This window comes from Onychostoma macrolepis, chromosome 20 (assembly GCF_012432095.1).
Source record: "Onychostoma macrolepis isolate SWU-2019 chromosome 20, ASM1243209v1, whole genome shotgun sequence".
In the NCBI taxonomy this organism is placed as follows: Eukaryota; Metazoa; Chordata; class Actinopteri; order Cypriniformes; family Cyprinidae; genus Onychostoma; species Onychostoma macrolepis.
In genome coordinates this window covers 11399785-11420758 of record NC_081174.1, presented here as the reverse complement: position 1 = coordinate 11420758, position 20974 = coordinate 11399785, and the positions used below count along the sequence as shown (strand labels likewise).

At 37.5% G+C, this 20974-nt stretch overlaps 1 protein-coding gene across 2 annotated transcripts in view; it reads left to right on the top strand.

The window, feature by feature from the left end:
• The window catches only part of tns3.2 (tensin 3, tandem duplicate 2), a 56217-nt gene that overhangs the window by 10547 nt on the left and 24696 nt on the right, over positions 1-20974 (top strand). For both annotated transcript variants that reach the window (XM_058757046.1, XM_058757044.1), the window contains exons 8-13: positions 147-207; positions 337-412; positions 866-995; positions 2725-2802; positions 2932-3033; positions 17832-18662. In XM_058757046.1, coding sequence (XP_058613029.1) covers positions 147-207; positions 337-412; positions 866-995; positions 2725-2802; positions 2932-3033; positions 17832-18662 — 1278 coding nt within the window. The remainder of the gene's footprint in view (positions 1-146; positions 208-336; positions 413-865; positions 996-2724; positions 2803-2931; positions 3034-17831; positions 18663-20974) is intronic.

The window sequence follows — 20974 nt, the reverse complement described above, 5'->3', positions numbered from 1 at the left end:
TATTTTCTACTATTATTTCTACAGAGGAAGATGAAAAGAAACAGCTGAGACAAAGTTGATACTTAATGAAATTTTACTGAGATCTCTATTATGTGAACTATAAAAAAAAGGTAATACAATTTTTCACTGGGTTTGTTTGTTTTCAGTGTGTCAGCTGTTTATCAGAGTGTATCAAGACACACAGACAGTTTACACATCAGGAGTGCAGTAAGTCACCAGATATTATATGAATAGAATATAAAAGTGCTTTTGTAAAATGCTGGACATATTACGTGTGTCATGTTTATCCATGCATTTATAATATGTGTATATTTAGTGCTTGTGTATAACTCTCAGTCAGGTTGCCGTAGGTCAGACAGACAGATTGTGTTTTGTTCTGGAACCCCCACAGATGCTCAAAGGTGATTTCATGGTGAGACGTCTCTCTGTCTCTCTCTCACACACACACACACACACACACACACACATACACACACACACACACACACACACACACACACACACACACACATGTTTACTTAACTATCTAAATGGGGATATTCCATAGACGTAATGGTTTTTATACTGTACAAACCGTATATTCTATTGCCCTACACCTAAACCTACCCCTTACAGGAAACTTTCTGCATTTTTACAATTTCAAAAAACCTTTGTTTACTTTATTTTTAAACTGGTTTTACAAATGAGGACGTCCAAAGGTTTTTGGAGATTTTGTCAGGTTTAGCTCACTTTTGGGTACAAATTTGTCCCCAAAATGTGGTTAAGTAGGCACACACACACACACACACACACACACACACAGAGACTGCACTAATCTTACAAAAACTGCACACTGATATCATCTTCATTTCTTCTTTCTCTGCAGATTGCATGTTATCATAAAAATGATTCCATGAGGACCCACGAGACAGTGTTTGGTGTGCAGTTCCACACCGGCACTCTGTGTGGAGACCAACTTTCTTTGCAGAAAGAAGACCTTGATCATGCAAACAAAGGTACACAAAGTGTTTTTGGTCAAATCTTTGCACTCAAAGTGTCCCAAAGGTTTTCGAAGATAAGAATCTAAGAAGGTATTTCCATTTGCAAAATAACAAATCAAATCATGTTTATTCTGTATCTTGCACAAACGCTATTATCTTTTCAGATAAATCAATAGATATATTGTTCGAAATGTTGGCTTAAAGTATTTGAACCGTAAATCTGGTTGACGAATGTTATTGGAGAATGTTCATAGTTAATGTGATGAACTATGCCTGTGATTTATTCTGCTTGGACACTAGTGTGAACTTGAGAAACTGACTTGATTTTCTTTAAATACGGAGCAAATGGACCAGGGTTATTATAGTTAATTGAAACTAAAGCTAAAAACATTTTAAAAAATCTTTACTTGGAGGAAAGAAAAAAAAAAAACTAAAGTAAAAGAAAATTTTAAACTTAAACCTGTTTAATTTCAGCTAGTTGCCAAGGTGGTATTTCTCATTTTCAAAAATTAATAAATACATATTTATTCATAATAAATATGAATAATAAAACCAAAAATTACAAAAACATAGCAATTACTGAAACTTATTATAAAAAATATGGTCCCACTTTATATTAGGTGGCCTTAACTACTAAGTACTTACATTTGAATTAATCATTTGGTACAATGCACTTATTGTGTACATACATGTTTTTACATTGTACTTATATTTTTAAAAATACCTATATGTAATTACATCTGTAATTAATTTCTGTAATTACATTCATAATTACACTGTTGACCTATCCCTTACACCTTAACCCACCCTTAAACCTACCCATACCACCAAACCTGTCCCTAACCTTAGCCGTATGCCACCTCAATAGCAGCATAGTGTTTTGCAACACAGTATGAACACAGTAAGTACATTGTACTTATTTTTTGATGTAAGTACATAGTAGTTAAGGCCACCTAATATAAAGTGTGACCAAAAATATTAATAAAAACAGTATCTCAGTGATACTAAAATAACACTGAAATGGAATGAATACGATCAGACTTTTTGAACTGTAAATAGTCTGCAAGGTAATTATTTTAATAGTTATATAACTCCCCATGCTATATTGTATATAGTTAACTAATGGGGAAAATACAAAGCATCTGTGAAATTAAAGAATTTTGTTTCCTGGAATGATGGCAGATATATGTGAACAATTTTGTATCCATATTAATGTTTTTGTTTTATTGTAGAAATAATACCTGTCTTTGTCATTATGTGTTTTCCTTCTATAATGGAAAGAAACTGACTTTATACAGCCTCTAAATAGCAGTTGTTTTCAGATGCTGTTTGATAATTTGAATGTAATGTGAATTTCATTTTTTGGGTGCCAACATTCTTCATTATTTTTAGTACAGGTTTGTTTTTCCTAGTGTATGAGTGTGTGCGTGGCTGAGCACGTGAACAAGTGCCGAGTGTTTTTGGTAAATAATGACAGACAAGATGCACGGTGACCCAAGCAGATCTGAGAAAGAGACAGACAACTTAACTCTTCATTCTGGTCCTTACACAATGGGAAGCCTTACTCAACTGTAATTTTGGATGGACAGAAGAGAAAAAAGTCACATTGCTGTGGCGAATGTGCTTACAAGTCACGGATACATCAGCTGTCATTGAACTTGTGTGTGTTGATGTTCCCACATTGCTGTGCAGCGTAGTTCTTTCCATCCCTTTCAGTCATCGTTTGCTCTTGTCTCCATTCAAGACCCAAGATTCCCAGAGGACGGTGTGGTTGAGCTGCTCTTTTCAGAAATTGCCAACAGAGACCTATCCCTTGCTTCAGGTATCCTCACATTTCTCTGGAAAGAAAAGTGTTTTATGGATCTTTGTGAATGTGGATTATTCAATATGGCTGGTTCAGGTAGAAATTAATTTAGTAATAAATTAACACTCTGTGTTTCTCCATTTCAAGATTGTGGCCACTGGAAGAACAGTTCAGCAGTTGTCATTGAAAATGACCCTCTGGATTCACTACAGGCTCAATGGGACTTCACTGAAAATCTTACAGCAGCAGGTAAGACTGGACTTCTCAAGTTCTTCATAATGTCTCGAATACTGGTCTTGAATAGACCTAGAATAGAAATGATTTTCTTTTGGAAGAAATACATTTTTATTCAGCAAGGATCATTCAAAAGCGATAGTAAAGGTATTTATAATGCAACAGAATATTTCTATTTCAAATAATCCTGCTCTTTTTAAACTAGGGTAAACGTACCTATTAAGCTCACCAAAATCTACATTGAGACATTTTTAGTGCACAACATATTGGTTTCAGTACAAAAAGTTATGTTCAAATAAAATATTAATCTCTCACACAAAAATATTTAATTTTATTTTAAATGACAAAAGCATTTCAATTAAGATATACATCATTAAATTAAAAAAGTCCGGCTGTACTTAATGGGTACATTTTTGTACCCTTTAAGCACACCCCTGTTCCCATTAAGCTCACATCATGTTTTATTACAAATTCTTGTTTATTTTAAGGAACATTTTTAAAGAATAATTGTAAAAATATGTTTTTGAAGGTACAAAGTCAATCACAAAAAAGCAGAACACTAAAATCAAGCAACAAGGCATTCAAGTCGATCAGTTATATATTCATAGTGAAGTGTCATTTAAGCACATTGCAACATCTAGGCTAGTCCACGTTCAGCTAAGTAACATATTCAAAAATCAAATAAAACAAACCAATAAAACATTTAATTCATGGGGATGAACACAGAAACTAGCCTCATTATGAAACCTCCTTTTAAATGGATGTCAACTTATCTATAGTCTCTTAAGGCTGGAATACACTACACGATTTTTGCCCCAATTTTCCACAGATTTACAGTCTGGAAAAGTTGATGCTAGTTCCCAAAGGTCAGAGCCAGTCTGCAGATTTGAGTTGACAGAATCCATAGAAAATCGATTAACTTAACTTAAAGTGACAACCATCAGTTAATATTTAAAGTCTGTTTATGAAGTATTTACATTGATATTCAATGAGGAAGAGCTTAAAGAGAGCACACTGAGCTTAATTGGAGCAGCAACAATTTTTAATAAATTTCATGTAATATTTATTAAAATGACAGGATTTTTGCTAAATAAATATTCTAGGTCATGTATTAAGTTCATACATATTTTAATATGAACAACTATTATTAACAACATCTATGAAATTATACTTTTTCTTATTGATGTCAGACTGAAGCTGTGTGATTTTCATAGTAGTGCACCCTTTAAGCTCACCTTACAATAATATGAAATCTTTAAAAATTACAGCACTGTAAAACGACAGACCAGCAATAAACTGTCAATTAATAATATTATGGATGTAAAAATACAAGCCAGTAATGCCTGTGAAGTAATATGTTAGCGTAGCACACAATCTTATACAGCAAGTCAGCTAACTGTGTTCTGTTGCATCTGCGCAATGTTGCTAAAACTATCTTTTGGATCTAATGTAACTATTTCCCACATCCAAGTTCAAGGATATAATATACAAAAGTCTGAACATTAATCTCTAAATTTTACAATAAGTAGTGAAATTTCCCCAAAATAAAGGCTTAAACATCTAAAAAAACGCACATTTAAGGGGTTCATCTTTTGGTGAAAATGTTTAGACAGCTTTCAAAATGGCCACCAGACAGTGTGAACACATGGAGACTCGTATCTCAGAGTGCAATGATCTGATTGACTTGAAATTATAGGAGGTACATAGTAACAAACATATCAATTGATTAAGACATCAAGTAGGATAATAAATTATTTTTTCTTTTCATAATCTGATCTCAAAAATGGAAGTGTGCTTAATGGGTAGGTGAGCTTAATAGGTACGTTTACCCTATTAATAAAAAATAAAAATAAAAATGAAAAAAACAATGACACTAATAAGAAATGTTTCTTGAGCACCAAATCACCATATTGCATTTACATTACATTTAGTCATTTAGCAGACGTTTTTATCCAAAGTGACTTACAAATGAGGACAATAGAAGCAATCAAAACCAACAAAAGAACAACAACATGCAAGTGCTATGACAAGTCTTGGTTAGCCTAATGCAGTACACGTAGCAAGGTTTTTTTGTTTTAGATAGAATAAAGTAGATAGAATATAGAAAAAGAAAGCTAGTGTTAGTTTTTCAAGAAAAGCTAGCAGTTAGAGAATAAATATGCAATTGATAGAGGGTCAAGTGTGTTTTTTTTAAATAAAAAGAAGACAGATAGATACAATAGAATTAGAATAGTGTCACGATACAACACAAGGGAAACGAGGAGACGAGGTGTAACTCAAAATCCAAAAAGGGGAACACAAGGCAGGCAGAGACACACAAGAAACAGGACATCAACGTTAATACCGGATGCTCTAGACAGGGAAACACAGGGCTTAAATACTGGGGAGTAAACTAGATAATTAATTAAACACAGCTGGACACAAATGAACTCATAATGAAAACAAGGTCCTGGGGAGCATAGAAAAACACAAGACACAACAAACACAAGCCTGACATTACCTCCCCCTCCCGGAAGGCACGTCCATGCGCCTCATAACATCTACCGGGGAGGGGGGGTGGGCGCTCTAGAGGCCCCTCAGGACAGGTAACACACAGGGAGGGCCGGGCTCCAGAGCGGGACCCGATCCAGGAGACTCTGGCGGAACAGGAAGCTCGGGAGGCTATGGCGGAGCTGAGAGCTCGGGCGGCCATGGTGGAGCAGGGTGCTCAGGAAGCCATGGCTGAGCAGGGAGCTCAGGAGGCCATGGCGGAACAGCCTCCGTGGCCTTGGCCAACAGCCTGGGGAGAAGCCTTGAGGAGAATCTCAGGTCTAGAGGCTATATTCGGGGACTGGAGCTCTCTCAGGGCCGGATACAGGGATTGGAGCCCTCCTTGGGCTAAACTCAGGAACAGGAGCTCTCCGTGGGCTAAACTCAGGAACAGGAGCCCTCCTTGAGCTACGCACAGGAACAGGAGCCCTCTCGAAGCTATCCACAGGAACAGGAGCCCGTTCAGGGCTAGGCTCGGAATCTGAGGCCCTCTCTAGGCCGGACATGAGACCAACAGCCCTCCTTGGGCTGAACGTGGTGACAGGACTCTGGGTCAGGGGCTGGAGCCTGCACTTGACTCTTGGTCAGGACACTGGAGCGAACTTTGGAGCTGAAGTGAGCCGCAGCCGGTGGGCTTGAGGGAGCCACAGTCGGCAGGCTTGACTTTGGAACGGCCGGCGGGCTTGAGCGAGCGGCAGCCCACAAACTTGAATTTGGAGTGGCCAGTGAACTTGACTGATGAGTGGCCGGCGTTGGGCTTGGGTCAGCCGCAGCTGGTGGGCTGGACAGATGAACGGCTGGCAGACTTGACTGAGGATTGACCGGCAGGCTTGAGTGAGCTGCGGCCGGCAAGCTTGACTTCGTAGCGGCCGGTGAACTTGACAGATGAGCGGCCAGTGGACTCACAACGCTCGCGGCGATCCCGCCGAACTCCCACGCTCACCTATGAGTGAATGGCGACTTCCATGCCGTAGAGGAGAAAGCAGGAAAACAAAAAAGGAGAAAAAACAAAAACAAGGAGAATGGGCGCCACTTACTGTTTTGGTCTGGTATTCTGTCACGATACAACACAAGGAAAGCGAGGAGACGAGGAGTAACTCAAAATAACCAGTCTTTAATCAAATCCAAAAAGGGTAACACAAGGCAGGGAACACAAGGCAGGCAGAGACACACAAGAAACAGGACATCGATGTTAATACCAGACACTCTAGACAGGGAAACACAGGGCTTAAATACTGGGGAGTAAACTAGATGATTACTTAAACACAGCTGGACACAAATTAACTCATAATGAAAGAATAAGGACAGGAACAGGAACAGAACCAAATATGTGCATACATGAGGGAAAACAAGGTCCTGGGGAGCACATAGACAGAAAACACAAGCCACAACAAACACAAGCCTGAAGAGATGTGTTTTTAGCCGTTCCTTGAAGATGGCTAAGGATTCAGCTGCTTGGATTGAGTTGGGCAGGTCATTCCACCAGGTGGGAACAGTTAATAAAAAAAGTCAGTGAAAGTGATTTTGTGCCTCTTTGGGATGGCACAATAATGTGTTGTTCACTTGCAGAACGAAAGCTTCTAGAGGGCACATAGGTCTGAAGTACTGAATTTAGGTAAAGGGGTGCAGAGCCAGAGGTGGTTTTGTAGGCAAACATTAATGCCTTGAATTTTATGTGAGCAGATATTGGTAGCCAGTGCAAATTGGTGAACAGAGGTGTGACGTGCGTTCTTTTCGGCTCATTAAAGATTAATCTTGCCGCGGCATTTTGGATTAATTGTAGAGGTTTGATCGAATTGCAGTTGAGAGCATTGCAATTGTCATGTTCTGGACAGAACAAGAGCTTTAACAAGGAGTTGTGTTGCATGTCCCGAAAGAAAGAGCCTGATCTTCCTAATATTGTATAAAGCAAATCTGCAGGACCGGGCAGTTTTAGCAATGTGATCTGAGAAATTCAGCTTATCAACAATCACAACTCCAAGGTTTCTGGCTGTTTTTGAAGGAGTTATGGTTGATGAGCCTAACTGGAAGGTGAAATTGTGATGAAGTGATGGGTTTGCTGAAACTACTAGCAGTTCTGTCTTAGGTTAAGTTGAAGGTGGTGGTCCTTCATCCAGCAAGAAATGTCTGTTTGAAATCCTGAGAGGCGAGTAGCTATCGTCGGATCATCAGTATGGAATGAGAGGTAGAGTTGAGTGTCATCAGCATAGCAGTATGTGAATATATGCCATGTTTCTGAATGACAGAACCTAGTGATGCCATGTAGAGAGAGAAGAGAAGTGGTCCAAGAACTGAGCCCTGAGGCACCCCAGTAGCTAGATGTTGCGACTTGGATACCTCACCTCTCCAAGATACCTTTAAGGACCTACAGTATCTGAGAGGCAAGACTCAAACCACTGGAGTGTGGTTCCTGAGATACCCTTTCTCAATAGGGTTGACAGGAGGATCTGGTGGTTGACCATATCAAAAGCAGCAGACAGATCCAGCAAGATAAGTAATGAAGACTTGGAAGCTGCTCTTGCAAGTCTTAGGGCTTCAACAACTGAGAGCAAGGCAGTTTCGGTCGAATGTCCACTTCTGAAGCCAGATTGGTTGCTGTCCAGGAGGTTGTTCTGTGTGAGAAAGGCAGAGACTTGGTTGAACACAACTCATTCAAGTGTTTTTGCAATGAAAGGTAGAAGGGAAACCGGTCTATAGTTCCCTAAAAGAGTTGGGTTAAGAGTGGGTTTCTTAAGAAGTGGGGTTATACGAGCCTGTTTAAATGTTGAGGGAAAAACTCCAGTGTGAAGGGATGTGTTAACGATGTGAGTGAGTGCAGGTACAACTGCAGGAGAAATGGCTTGAAGGAGATGAGATGGAATAGGATCAAGCGGACAAGTAGTAGGATGACTGGAAAGGATGAGTTTAGAGACTTCTACCTCAGAGAGTGGAGAGAAGGATGTGAACGAGTGTATGTTTGCTGGTAAGATGTGTTTGACAGTTTGTGGTGTGAAGAATTGTGCAGTGAGGATTGTAATTTTATTAATGAAGAATGTGGCAAAGTTGTCAGCTGTTAGAGTTGAAGAAGGAGAAGGACAAAGGAGGGAGGAAAATGTTTTAAAGAGCATGTGAGAGTTAGGCGAATTGATAATTTTGTCGTGATAGTATGTCCTTTTAGCAGTGGTGACATTAGCAGAGACGTCAGAGAGGAGTGATCGATATAAATTAAGGTCAGTAGGATTTTGTGATTTGCGCCATACCCTTTTTGCAGCCCTGGGCTTAGAATGATGTTCGTGGAGAACGTCAGATAGGCAAGGGGCAGCAGGGTGCTACAGGCTGGCCTGGAAGATAAGGGGCAGAAAGTATCTAAACAAGACATCAGAGTGGAACAGAAAGTATCAGTAGCATTTTTAGCATCAAGAGATGATAACCGTTTAGGGGGAGGAAGCGAAGATGAAACCATAGCAGATAGCCGGGAGGATGAGAGTGAGCGTAAGTTACGTCGAAAAGTGACATGTGGAGGGGTATGTGTTGTGATAGGAATCATGTTGAGGTTAAGAGTGAGGAGGAAGTGATCCGAGGTGTGCAGTGGAGTAACCAGCACATGATCAATGGAGCAGTGTCGTGTGTAAATAAGGTCCAGTTGGTTGCCTGATTTGTGAGTAGTCGTAGTTAACACTCTTGAGATCAAAAGAGGCAAGTAGAGTGTGGAAGTCTGCAGCCTGAGGTTTCTCTAGGTGGATGCTGAAGTCTCCAAATATAACTAAGGGAGTACCATCCTCAGGAGAGGTTGAGAGCAACACATCTAATTCTTCCACAAAGTTACCTAGTGGTCCTGGAGGTCGATAAGCAACTACAAAATGGATTTTTAGAGGGTAGGTAATAGTAACCGAATGTGATTCAAAGGAGCTGTTGATACTCAGAGATGGTAAAGAGTACATTTCCAATTATTAGAGATGAGCAGACCAGTACCTCCACCTCTTCCAGTCAAACGGGGGGTGTGAGAAAAGGAGAAATTATTGGAGAGTGCTGCAGGTGTAGCATTGTCCTCTGGTTTGATCCAGGTCTCTGTCAGGGCCATGAGCTTTAGCCTTGAATGACTAGTAATGGAAGTAATGAAATCAACTTTGTTGACAGTAGACTGACAATTCCAGAGACCAATAGAAAAAGAAAAAAGTAGTGTATTAGCAGACATAGGCAAAGTGCGCAGGTTGTTAGGATTGCGCTTCCTACAGTGTGTGATGCGTGGTTTGCGAGTGGTAGTAATAGTAGTGATCTGAAAATGCATAGTAAGAATTGGTTATAAAAACTAAAACAGAAGTGAAACAAGTAGTAGGAAAGAGGATAAATAAAAAACGATACTTATATCCCTTGCCGGTGTCACTGCCCGGTGGAGTCGCACAGTAGAGTCGATGGTCTTTACACTCTTCGGTCTTCACACGAGGAGGCCTTCACAAGATGGCTGCCGCAACCGCTGCCGCAGTATAATAACCTTTTTTATACCCGTCTAACAAATCCCTAATTGAATTCAGCTGGACACACTTTCCTGTTTATCACAACAAATGGCCAAGCAAGTGCAGACACTGTACTGTACGCGATACAGTATGAGACCAAACGTGATTTCAGCACGTCTCTACACAGTAAACAAAACAAGCGTTTCCTAGCAACGACAACTGTGCTAAACACTAATTAGACAAGTAAATACACTTACGAGCTTCTTTTAACTTCCGCCGATAGACTGCTTCTCTCAAAGAGTATTTCTTTACACTGTCTTCTGCTGGCGCTTGAACACACTTTCCTGTTTATCACAACAAATGGCCAAGCAAGTGCAGACACTGACAAGATTACGCGTATGAGACCAAACGCAATTTCAGCAAGTCATTAGATATAAAATTACGTTTTAAATATATATAAAAATAGAAGACAGTTATTTTAATTGTAATAAAATTCCATAATAATACTGTATTTTGATCAAATAAATACAGCCTTAAAAGTCTTATTTCAAAAACATTAAAGAGTCTTACTGATCCCAAACCTTTGAATGATATTGTAATTCAACAACAACAACAACAAAAAAAGATTGAAATATGTAATGTTTTATAAAGTTGTGTCATGGCAATTTAATTGCCAATTATGAAGAACAAAACGATATGTGAAACTGCAAAAATGAAAAACATACAGTACAAAAGTATCAAATTACTGTTGTAGCCAACAGAACTTTTAAAACGTGACAATCATCACTTAATAAATCACTTTGTGATTTATTATTTTGTTTTACTGTGAAAATGTGTACAACTGTAATGATATTAGAATTTTAGTTTGAAGAACAGAATTCACTCAAAATTGTTCTAATTTTAAAAAGTCTTTGATGTTTAAAACAAAAAAGCATTTATGCAATAAGACCATTAACTAAAATCGTTATATTTTTACTGAGATTTAGCCCTTGTGATAATGTCTCATGACACAATTAACCTCAGTCTATACTATATATGATATATAGTAAATGAGATGTGAGCTAAATTGCTGAAATGAATTAATTTTCACAATATTTACCTAAAATTCACAAGTGTTAGTCTGTTTTAGAATATTACTAGGGAAAAGTTCTGCTAATTGGCAATGTGATTATAAACATTAGTCAATACAGATTTAAAAAAAAAAAAAAATCCTATTATTACTAGATTATCGCTAGTCAACAATCAATTTATTTTTTTAATCCACCACATCATTTATACAGAAACATGTCTCTCTTTTTTCTTTCTCATCATTTCCTTAATTAATCTATGAATTTAGTTTTATATAGCATACACTTTACTATATCTTTATTAACATACAGCAAACACACTAAATCTGGCTTTGCATTCACTAACTAATTCGGGACATGTTTTTATAGTACTTTATAGTCCTCATAGTGGTGAAACCATGGGATTGTGGGATTTATTTTAGGATAGAAAACAAAAGCATGAATGCACATGTAAGCAGTGTTTACTTCAGGATGCAAAGAATAGTTTTCTGAGACGTGAAGGCTTGTAATGGTCTAGTAATTATCAAGTTATGGTCTGCTCCTGGAAACACGCTTTACCTCTAATACTGTTATTAAGTCTGGGCACTGTTTGCTGAGGTTAATTGGAACATATGAGACCACGGGACTTTTCAGAATGAATGGAAAACTTAACCTCCTACAATAATAGTCAAGTTCTTGTATTTGACCCTAATCTAATCTTGTTTGGCCTTAGGCCTCCAGACCATAATGAGCTCCAAACCAGGCCTGCCAGTTACCATAGTATCACCACAGTACTCAGCGCTGTTGCCCTGGCTGTTTTCCTTGAGGGTTTGTAATTACTGTAAATGTTAAGGTTGCTGCACTAAATGAACTGTAGTAAGACAGAGTTGCTCAAACTACATGATGTTTTGTCGAGAAGAGCAAGTCAGGATATAAAAGGAGAGGGATGGAGCTCAGACATAACAGACCCAAATGACTCATTTGTTATTCAAAGCCAGACTAACAAGTGGACTAACATTTAGTAGCAGTTTGAGTTGTCTTCTAGGCAAGGAGAAGTAAGACAGAGGTGAAACAAATGTGACCCTGGACGACAAAACCAGTCTTAAGTGTCTATTGTTTGAAATTGAGATTTATACATCATCTGAAAGCTGAATAAATAAGCTTTCGTTTGTTATGATAGGACAATATTTGGCCGAGATACAACTATTTGAAAATCTGGAATCTGAGGGTGCAAAAAAATCGAAATATTGAGAAAATTGCCTTTAAAGTTGTCCAAATGAAGTTCTTAGCAATGCATATTACTAATCAAAAATTAAGTTTTGATACATTTACAGTAAGAAATTTACAAAATATCTTCATGGAACATAATCTTTACTTAATATCCTAATGATTTTTGGCATAAAAGAAAAATCGATAATTTTGACCCATACAATGTATTTTTGGCTATTGCTACAAATATACCCCAGCGACTTAAGACTGTTTTTTTTCCAGGTCCAGGCTCGCAAATGTGCTGAATGGTGATGGCAACCATAATAGTATTGTAGTATTTGGATTATTTGTAATGTATTCATTTTCCATTCTAATAAGGTTATATGTAAAGCAATCTTCATTGAGATATAATTATGCCTTATGAAAAGTAACATGTTTAACAGTAACAGGGTTGACCATTGTACAATTCAGTTTGATTTTGCAAGTCCTTGTGCCCAAGATTTTTAAACTACAGTGTGCTTTTAATGAAGATATCTTTACAAATATCCACTTTTCAGTCATCAGATATTTACTATTTTAAATCAAGGCAACAGAGTTGACATTTTAAGATTGTATTGCAAAAAAATCATTGTCTTAACGTCTTGCAGGGATGATTTTATTGACAATTTAATTTTATGCCATTATAACAAAGTTTTGGCTATTTTGGCAGTAGTTTGTCATTTGAAAGGGGGGAAATTTGATGATAACAAGGTTGACACAATTGTAAGTAAGCATTTATTTCAGTGTAAATAATTTGAAAGTGACAGTGACGTGACATATGGCCAAATACTCGGAATTTGTGCTCTGCATTTATCCCATCCAAAGTGCACACACACAACAGTTAACACACACACTGTGAACACACACCCGGAGCAGTGGGCAACCAATGGGGGTTCGGTGGCTTGCTCAAGGGCACCTCAATTGTGGTATTGAGAGCACTGTACATTCACTCTCCCCACCTTTGGGTTACGAGTCCGACTCTCTAACCATTAGGCCACGACTCTCTAACAATGTAATGTAATGCAAAGCTTGCAATGTAATTTAGGGGTCTCTAAAATGTTTTAATGTTTTTTTTTTTTTTTTTTTATGTATCTAATCCTAACCAAGGTTGCATTTATTTGATCAAAAGTACATTTTAAAAAGTTATTATGTGAAATATTATTCTAATTTATCTAGTTATTCTCATTTTCATTTTGAATGTAGTTTAAAAGGTATTTTATTCTTGTGATGGCACAGCTGAATTCTTCACTGTCTTCAGTGTCACATTTGTGAAAAAACGGTTGTGCTGCTTAATATTTTTTTGGAAACTGTTATACACTTTTTTCCCTCAGTATTCTTTGATGAATTAAAAAAACAGCATTTATTTGAAATATTTTGCAACATTATACTGTAAATGTACTTACTATCATTCTTTCTTAAAAGAAAATCTTACTGACCCCAAACTTTTGAACAGTTGGCTACTGTGATACCAAAATTCAGGGTGGCTCAACTTACCCACTGGCACATCTTACCCCACCTTCCCCTATACACAAAATTATGCAGAAGTATATTGCTTCAAGGAGTGGAACATAGTGAGTGTTTAACTCCACGAAATTGAATTTTGTTCTCCTTGTCCAGTTAAAGTTCAGTGATCAGGGAACAAATAAGTTGCACTTGTTTTGTTTACCCTTCACTTCTGCACATAGTTTAGAGTTTTAGGGCAATGCACAAGAATTGGAAATTCCAGGGCCGGATATTTAAAAGTTGGGAGTTTCTGTGCACAACTGCAAAAAAATCAATCCCAACAGCTTAATGTGTGTAGGTGTGTGTGTGTGTGTGTGTGTCATATGGGACTGAGGCTTGATGCACATCTGGTTGTGTGATTCCGTCTCGAGCAGCCGTGTAATTTAGAGATACCTCATGGTTGGAGCACAAACAGCCTTTACAATTTACAATACATAAACTCAAATATAGAATTACACACGCTCACAAACACACACTGTATGTCTGTAATTATTGCCAGTTGTAGCAACAAACAGTCTGAAGGAATTCTGCTGCCAAACGACTATAAGTTGCATGCTTTTTTTCTCTCTCTCGTTATCTTTCTTTTGCTTTCTTTCAATCTCTTTCATCATTGTGTGTGTTTTTTTTACCTGCTACTCTTGTTCTTTACTATACCAATACCTCCCTTATCTCTTTCTGTCTCTTTTGCGCTCCGTCTCTCCACCCACACATAACTCCGCCTTTGTGTTTACATTCCCGCTCCATATTTGGAGGGCTCAAGGTCCTCCGAACGTCCGTTCGCGCTCTACAACAAGCATATGTGTGTGTGTACAGCTGTATTCCGAGGAGCATTGGCTGGCTCGAGCGGAATAATGCTTCCCAAGCCAGGATTTTCCCGTACACCCAGGAGGGGCACCTGAAAGGGGTTACCTGTGTGTGGAGGTGGAGAGAGAGCGAGAGGGAGAGTGAGCAGTACTGTAAGAGAAAAAGGAGGAGGGAAAACAGGGGAAAGGGAGGAAAGAGATTGACTAAGAGAAAGAAAAAGAAGAAGAGGAAAGAAAAAGAGACCCAGGGGAGCTGTTATCACCTTATGGGAAAGAATGCAAGCTGCCTGTCTGTTTAAAACTGCATGAGGAGAGAAGGACAGAAAGAGAGAGCAGGACAAAATGGGCACAGACGCCTGCAGGATAAACACGGTCAGGACCGCTTACCTCTTTCCTTCCTTTTTTTCACCTCTTTCTTTATTCATTCAAGAAATGTTGTTTGTTTTTTCTTTTTTTCTGTATTGTAGAGGCTCTTTCTCACTTGTGACTCTGTCAGATGTCTTTTTGCTCTCCGTCATAGTTTCCATGGTCAAAGTCATCTCAGATACCTTTGGGGTCTGATTCGAGAGGATGTTTCTGGAAAGCATTAGGTTTGTGACGTTACGTGCATTTTTGAAGCGGTGCAGGGTGGTGGGATATACTTTCAGCAGCAACACGGTTGATTTATTTTGTGAGTTGTTGAAAGCTCTTGTGATAAACAAATGCAGTTGTGCTTCATTTATCAAGAAAAGTTGCAGCATAGGTCACTTTTAAAGTACTTTTGAGGGTAACAAGAAGTTTCAGGTTTTGCATTTAATGTTTTATGCAGTCTTAAGGCACTTGGCTAAAACATATTTGGGCAGAATATGAAGAAATATTAGTATGTTGCTCTTTTACTAATTTATAATGTGGACTTTTTGTTAGTTGTAAAGTCAAAGTCAAGTTTGTTGTCATTTTTCTCAATGCTGAATGATGCATTGAACTAGTTGGTTTTGATCAAGTGGTCTATTAAATATTTTAGATTTTGATAAAGTTTGTTTGATAGTATGATCTCAGTTGTTGGGTGTGTGTTTATATGCCTGAGTGTGTGAGAGAGTTGCCAGCTGTGGCGTTTTATCATGCATGCCTGGTATTTGGATTTCAGCCTCTTGAGACTAGGGAAGCTTTACTGGTTTAGTTAAAAAGGTCTGTGTTTTTCACCAGTTGACGTACTACCACTAACCAGTTTTGCCATTGTGATCAATCCCAGTTTATATTAGGTGTCTTTACTTACCATGTACTTGCATCAAAAAATATATACAATGTACTTAATGTGTTCATATTGTATTGCATAACACGTTTGTTGCTATTGAGGTGACATATGGTTAAGGTTAGCGACAGGTTTTGTGGTGTGGTTAGTGCTAAGGGTGGTTTAAGGGTTAGGATAAACAGTGTAGTTACAGATATTAATTACAGTCAGATGTAATTACATCAGGTGTTTTTTAAATGTAAAAAGCATGTATGTGCACAGCTGTATCAAGTTATTAATTTAAATGTTAGTACATAGTAGTTAAAGACAGTATAAAGTGAGTATGTGTGATAGGATTATTTCTGGTTGACAAAACACCATTTTTACATAACATATATCTTGTCTATAGAGTGCTGCAATGATGATGTATTTTCACCCTGGTTTTCTTAACAAAAACCCAATAGGATTTTTCCAGTGGATTTTTGATTATTGCAGAAAATAAACTCTGTGACCAGCAAAAGTTTATAATTCATAGATGTTTTGTTCATGTTAATCTTCAAAAATAAGCACAACTTGAATGAATTTTGAAATATGAATGAATACCAGAACGTAACATAGGCTAGAACTAGAAACATATAGTACTGTAGAACTCTTTCAGTGTTTGTTTAAAAATATTTTTCCTGAAAGTTTGAGTTAGAATGGTTTGTAAGAGCATGATTAAGATAACAAGATGTAGGATGTTGTGTTATGTGAAAATATCTTGAGATTATGTTAACCAAAACCTTTATTTTTAGCAAAACCTTTACTTCAATATCCATTAAAAAAAATAAACTCAATCCCAATGATAAAACTAGAAGTGCTAAAATACCTCGTTTTTGGGTTTTTTGCTATAAAAACACATCATCCCTGCTGCACTCTATTGTCAAAAATGATCATAGAGTGTGGCGTGATGTTAAATATTAGTGTTTGCATGTGTTTGTACAAGCTTGCATGTGTGATGCTGGCTTCAGTTCGAACAGTAGATATGTGTTATCAGTCATGATCATTGCTGCGAGACTGAGTGTGTCGTGACACATGACGCTATCTGCTGAGATCTGTGTTCAGCTGCTGCTGGCTGACTGATGTGTCTTCGCTAGAACACACACAACACCCACACAAAGACATATCTGTATAGGTCTGTGTACCTGTGTGTTTGTGTGATGACTAAGGTGTCTGCAGCTCGTTAGAGACGTGTTAACATTTCCACTGGACCCCAGACTATGACACACACAACTGAATGTAGGAGGAGTGGGTGAAAATAAGGGGCCACAGGTGTGACTTTGTTTTCAAAACCTGTGTGTCACCATGGTAACTGTTTACACTATAAAATGGTTATACATAAAGAAATGAGTAGTGATATTGACAAACTTGTTTGAAAAGAAGTACTTTCATATATCAGAGGTCATGGATGCCAAATACAACTGGGAAAATCTCTAAAATCTGCACTTTGCTTTTGCATGATGCTTCATCCACACCAATAGGTGTCAGTATAAATTATATAGGCTAGGCAAATATGTATTTGAAAAGTTTGTATCTACGAAAACTGATAAATGGCAGTGCAATGTCATAAAAACATTAAAAGCTAGGGGCATGTCAGTAAGAAAACATGGTGGACTCCGAAAATTCAGGATCTGTTTCGATGGTAAATTGGCTGAAATGTATGAAATGACTATTTTATTTACAATAAAATTACACAATAGTAGTTTTGTACATTTATGATAAATATATAACTATTTAGTTTACAGCACCTTCACAAATTTAGTAAGAACATAAAAAAGCAAAAGCACACATAATACATATTCTTTATTTATGATTTTGTAGAAGTAAAGTAAAAAAAAAAACCTTGATTTGAACACACCAGGCATAATAATTCCAGCTTCCCAACTCATAAATATGAACTTTTTAGGAGCACTGTAATGCACCATTAGTCCTAAATGAGTTCCAAATTGTAGAGGTCAACTAATTCTCTACTGATTGTACTAACTTTTCGTTCTTTCTTCCACAGCCAAACAAAAAGAAGGCGCACACTCTCTGAGCAGTGACTCTGGACTCTCCAGCTCCTCCCAGTGGACTGGAGGACAAACCTCTGGGCTCCCAATCAGCTACGGCTCTGAGGAGCATCCCCAGCTCCCCAGAGTGATCCCTGGGCTCAGAATGGAGGAGGAACAACCTTCTCCAGGCATCCCGAGACGTGACCCTAAAGCCAGTCAAGCTACATTTGATCATTCCAGTCATTTAAATGGTGAAACAATGTTCATAGAACGAGAGACGGATATTATAGATGACGACGATGACGTCGTTGCTCCGAATGCTGCTGTTTCAGACTCTAAAGATACACTGTCTTCAAAGGAAATGTCTGGCTTGTTTTCAGGTGAATGTCAGAACTCTGTCCAATCAGATGATTGTCAAGGTGAAGCTCCTCCTGCCATATTTAGAGACATGAATTCCTCAAACACACTCTCACACACTTCAGTACCTTCTGGATATCAGACACATATATGGGTAAAACAGCAACAGTCCACGTCTTACATGCACACTCCATCAGACAGACTGGAACACAGAGAGGAGATGGAGCTCCAAAAAGGTGCAAGCAAACCTTCATTACCAGACAGTGGCTTTCTGGAGACGCAGTCTGAGTCAGACAAGGATGATGAGTTTGCAATGCTGGCTTTGGATGTTGATCAGTCAATCGAACAGCTCAATCAGCTGATCCTGGACCTTGACCCTGACTTTGAACCAGTCCCCACACAGGCAAGGAGTCACATTACCTGCTCGGCCTCCCTTCAGACCAATGGAAAGACGCATTCGGTTGGAAGGGCCAAATCCCTCCTGTCAGGTAAGAGCAAATCCTGATACATTCACCAGTCATGAATCAATTTATTGATTCCAACTGGCCAGCAATCCACCAAATCATTCTAGTTATGCTTTTGGACAAAATACTATGATAATCTTTGAAATACCCTGGTGTATCATATAAATGCCACAGTATATGAATATAGCAAGCATTGTGTAACATAGTAAATATTAAAAGTACCATGGTATTACTATATGAAACCATCACAGTACCATGGTATTGTCAGCGTACATATTGTAAGAGTTCACAAACTTGATAAATGCACAATTTCTGCACATGGCCAGCAATTGAACCTTTTTATTAAGAGGCAACATTTTTCCTTTTTTGATTTTAAAACTTATATTCTGTAGACTATATTTGTTTTTCTAAACATAAAATACACAGGATGCTGTCAATTTATATCAAATGCTTTTTGAAATTTGAATTGAAATATATGCTCATATTTTCATTATTATGACTGTAAAATCAAATTAATATCAAATACATGGGTAACTGTAAATAGATGTCATAAGGCAAACAACAATTTATTTTATTTGCTCTACAGTTCAAAAGTTGGGGATCAAACACATTTTTTCATTAAATTCAAAATTTCATCAAAACATCAAAACTTGTACATTTACTTTAAATACATGTATACTCTTACAAAGAGTTCTATTTTAAGCTAATGTTGTTCTTTTAAACTTTCTATAAATCAAATAATCCTGATAAATTCTTTCAAAACATCATCATCACCAAATCTTACCAAACCAAAATCTTAGAATGGTACTGTGTGTATGTATAGATACATACAGTATGTGTCACATTTCAAATACATGTGGAATTTTTGGTGCTTTCAGCTGCATTTTTGCCTTGTTCATGTCTGAGTCCTCAGTCTAGTGACTTTTTAAATTACTGTTTGTAGTTTATATTGGCAGGGGCCTAATTTATGTTAATAAATGCACACTAGTAACATACAATGGTCCTATATGTGCAGCTCCTGACAGGTTTTCTAAAGAAAATAAAGTCCTGCCTTTCACTTCTCTCTCTCTCTCTCTCTCTCTCTCTCTCTGTGTGTGTGTGTGAGTGCGACTGTGCTTGAATATGTAAACATCCAGGTCTAGTATGGAGTGCTGGCATAGTGTAAATGTGACCTCTAAGCTGCCTTTTAGTTTAAAAATGGACATAATTATATTTCTAGCAGTGTACCAAACACATCTGTGATGCAGTCTGCATGAACTCAATACTCTGTCTCCTTTGACCTCGGCATACTGAGCGGGTCTTGTTGCTTTTGAAGTGTGTCCCCTGCCTTGCATATGTCCCCTGTCTATTCTGTTATAAGATCCCAAGGTCCTTTCTTACTGGATCAGCCCGTGTCAGAGCAACTCTGACACCTGGAATGAAGAGTCTTTGAGTAGAGCGGAGAATACATCCTGCTGAACAGAAATCTATGCAGAGTGTTATTATTACTGTAGTATGTCACCAGATATATGCCCTGTGGTATGTGTGTTTGAATACACATGGTGTAAGGGCTGTGGAATGCTTTTGAAGTGAGTGTCTACTGACACACAAAACATGTTGCCTTTCCCCATCGTCGAGTCTCAAGGATTTTGTATGTCTGTACAGTGATAGTTTACAGAGTTTGTACTGTTACCCATTTGTAATGAATTATTAGTATGTTTTTATACTCATTATGAAAAACCGGGATTAAAATTCAGAGACCACAGTGATAATATGGGATTTTTTCAATTTAAACTCACTGAGGCTTAAAATGATGGAGAATCATGTTGGAGAATATGTTTTTATGTATCTTGAGTGGTGCTGTCATTTAAGCAAAAGACAGAAACTAAATAAGATATTTTGAAATTAAACTTTTTAGTCAAACTGTTATAATATAATTTGTAATGGATCAAATTGTTTAAAATAGAAATATGCAAAGCAGAAGGTCTCAGAAAATGTGACGCAATTTATCAAAATTCTCAAGATCAAAAGTTTTGTGTATGTATTTATTTATTTAATTTATAAAAATGTATTTATAAAATGTTATAAAATGTATTACATTGTATTTATTTATTTATATAATTTATATTATTTGTTTTTTATTTTACTACTACTATTAATATATATATATATATATTTTTTTTTTTTATCTTTGTTGTTGTTATTTATATTAATGTTTTTGTGGAATGTAATCTAACACAGCCCTGAAGTCAATGGCTCTTGTTTATGTAAGGTCATAAACTTCTCCTCATGGATCTCATCTAAACTAGTGTTGTTTGAGAGCATGCTATTTTAGTTCCTGTTGTTTGTTTGTGTCA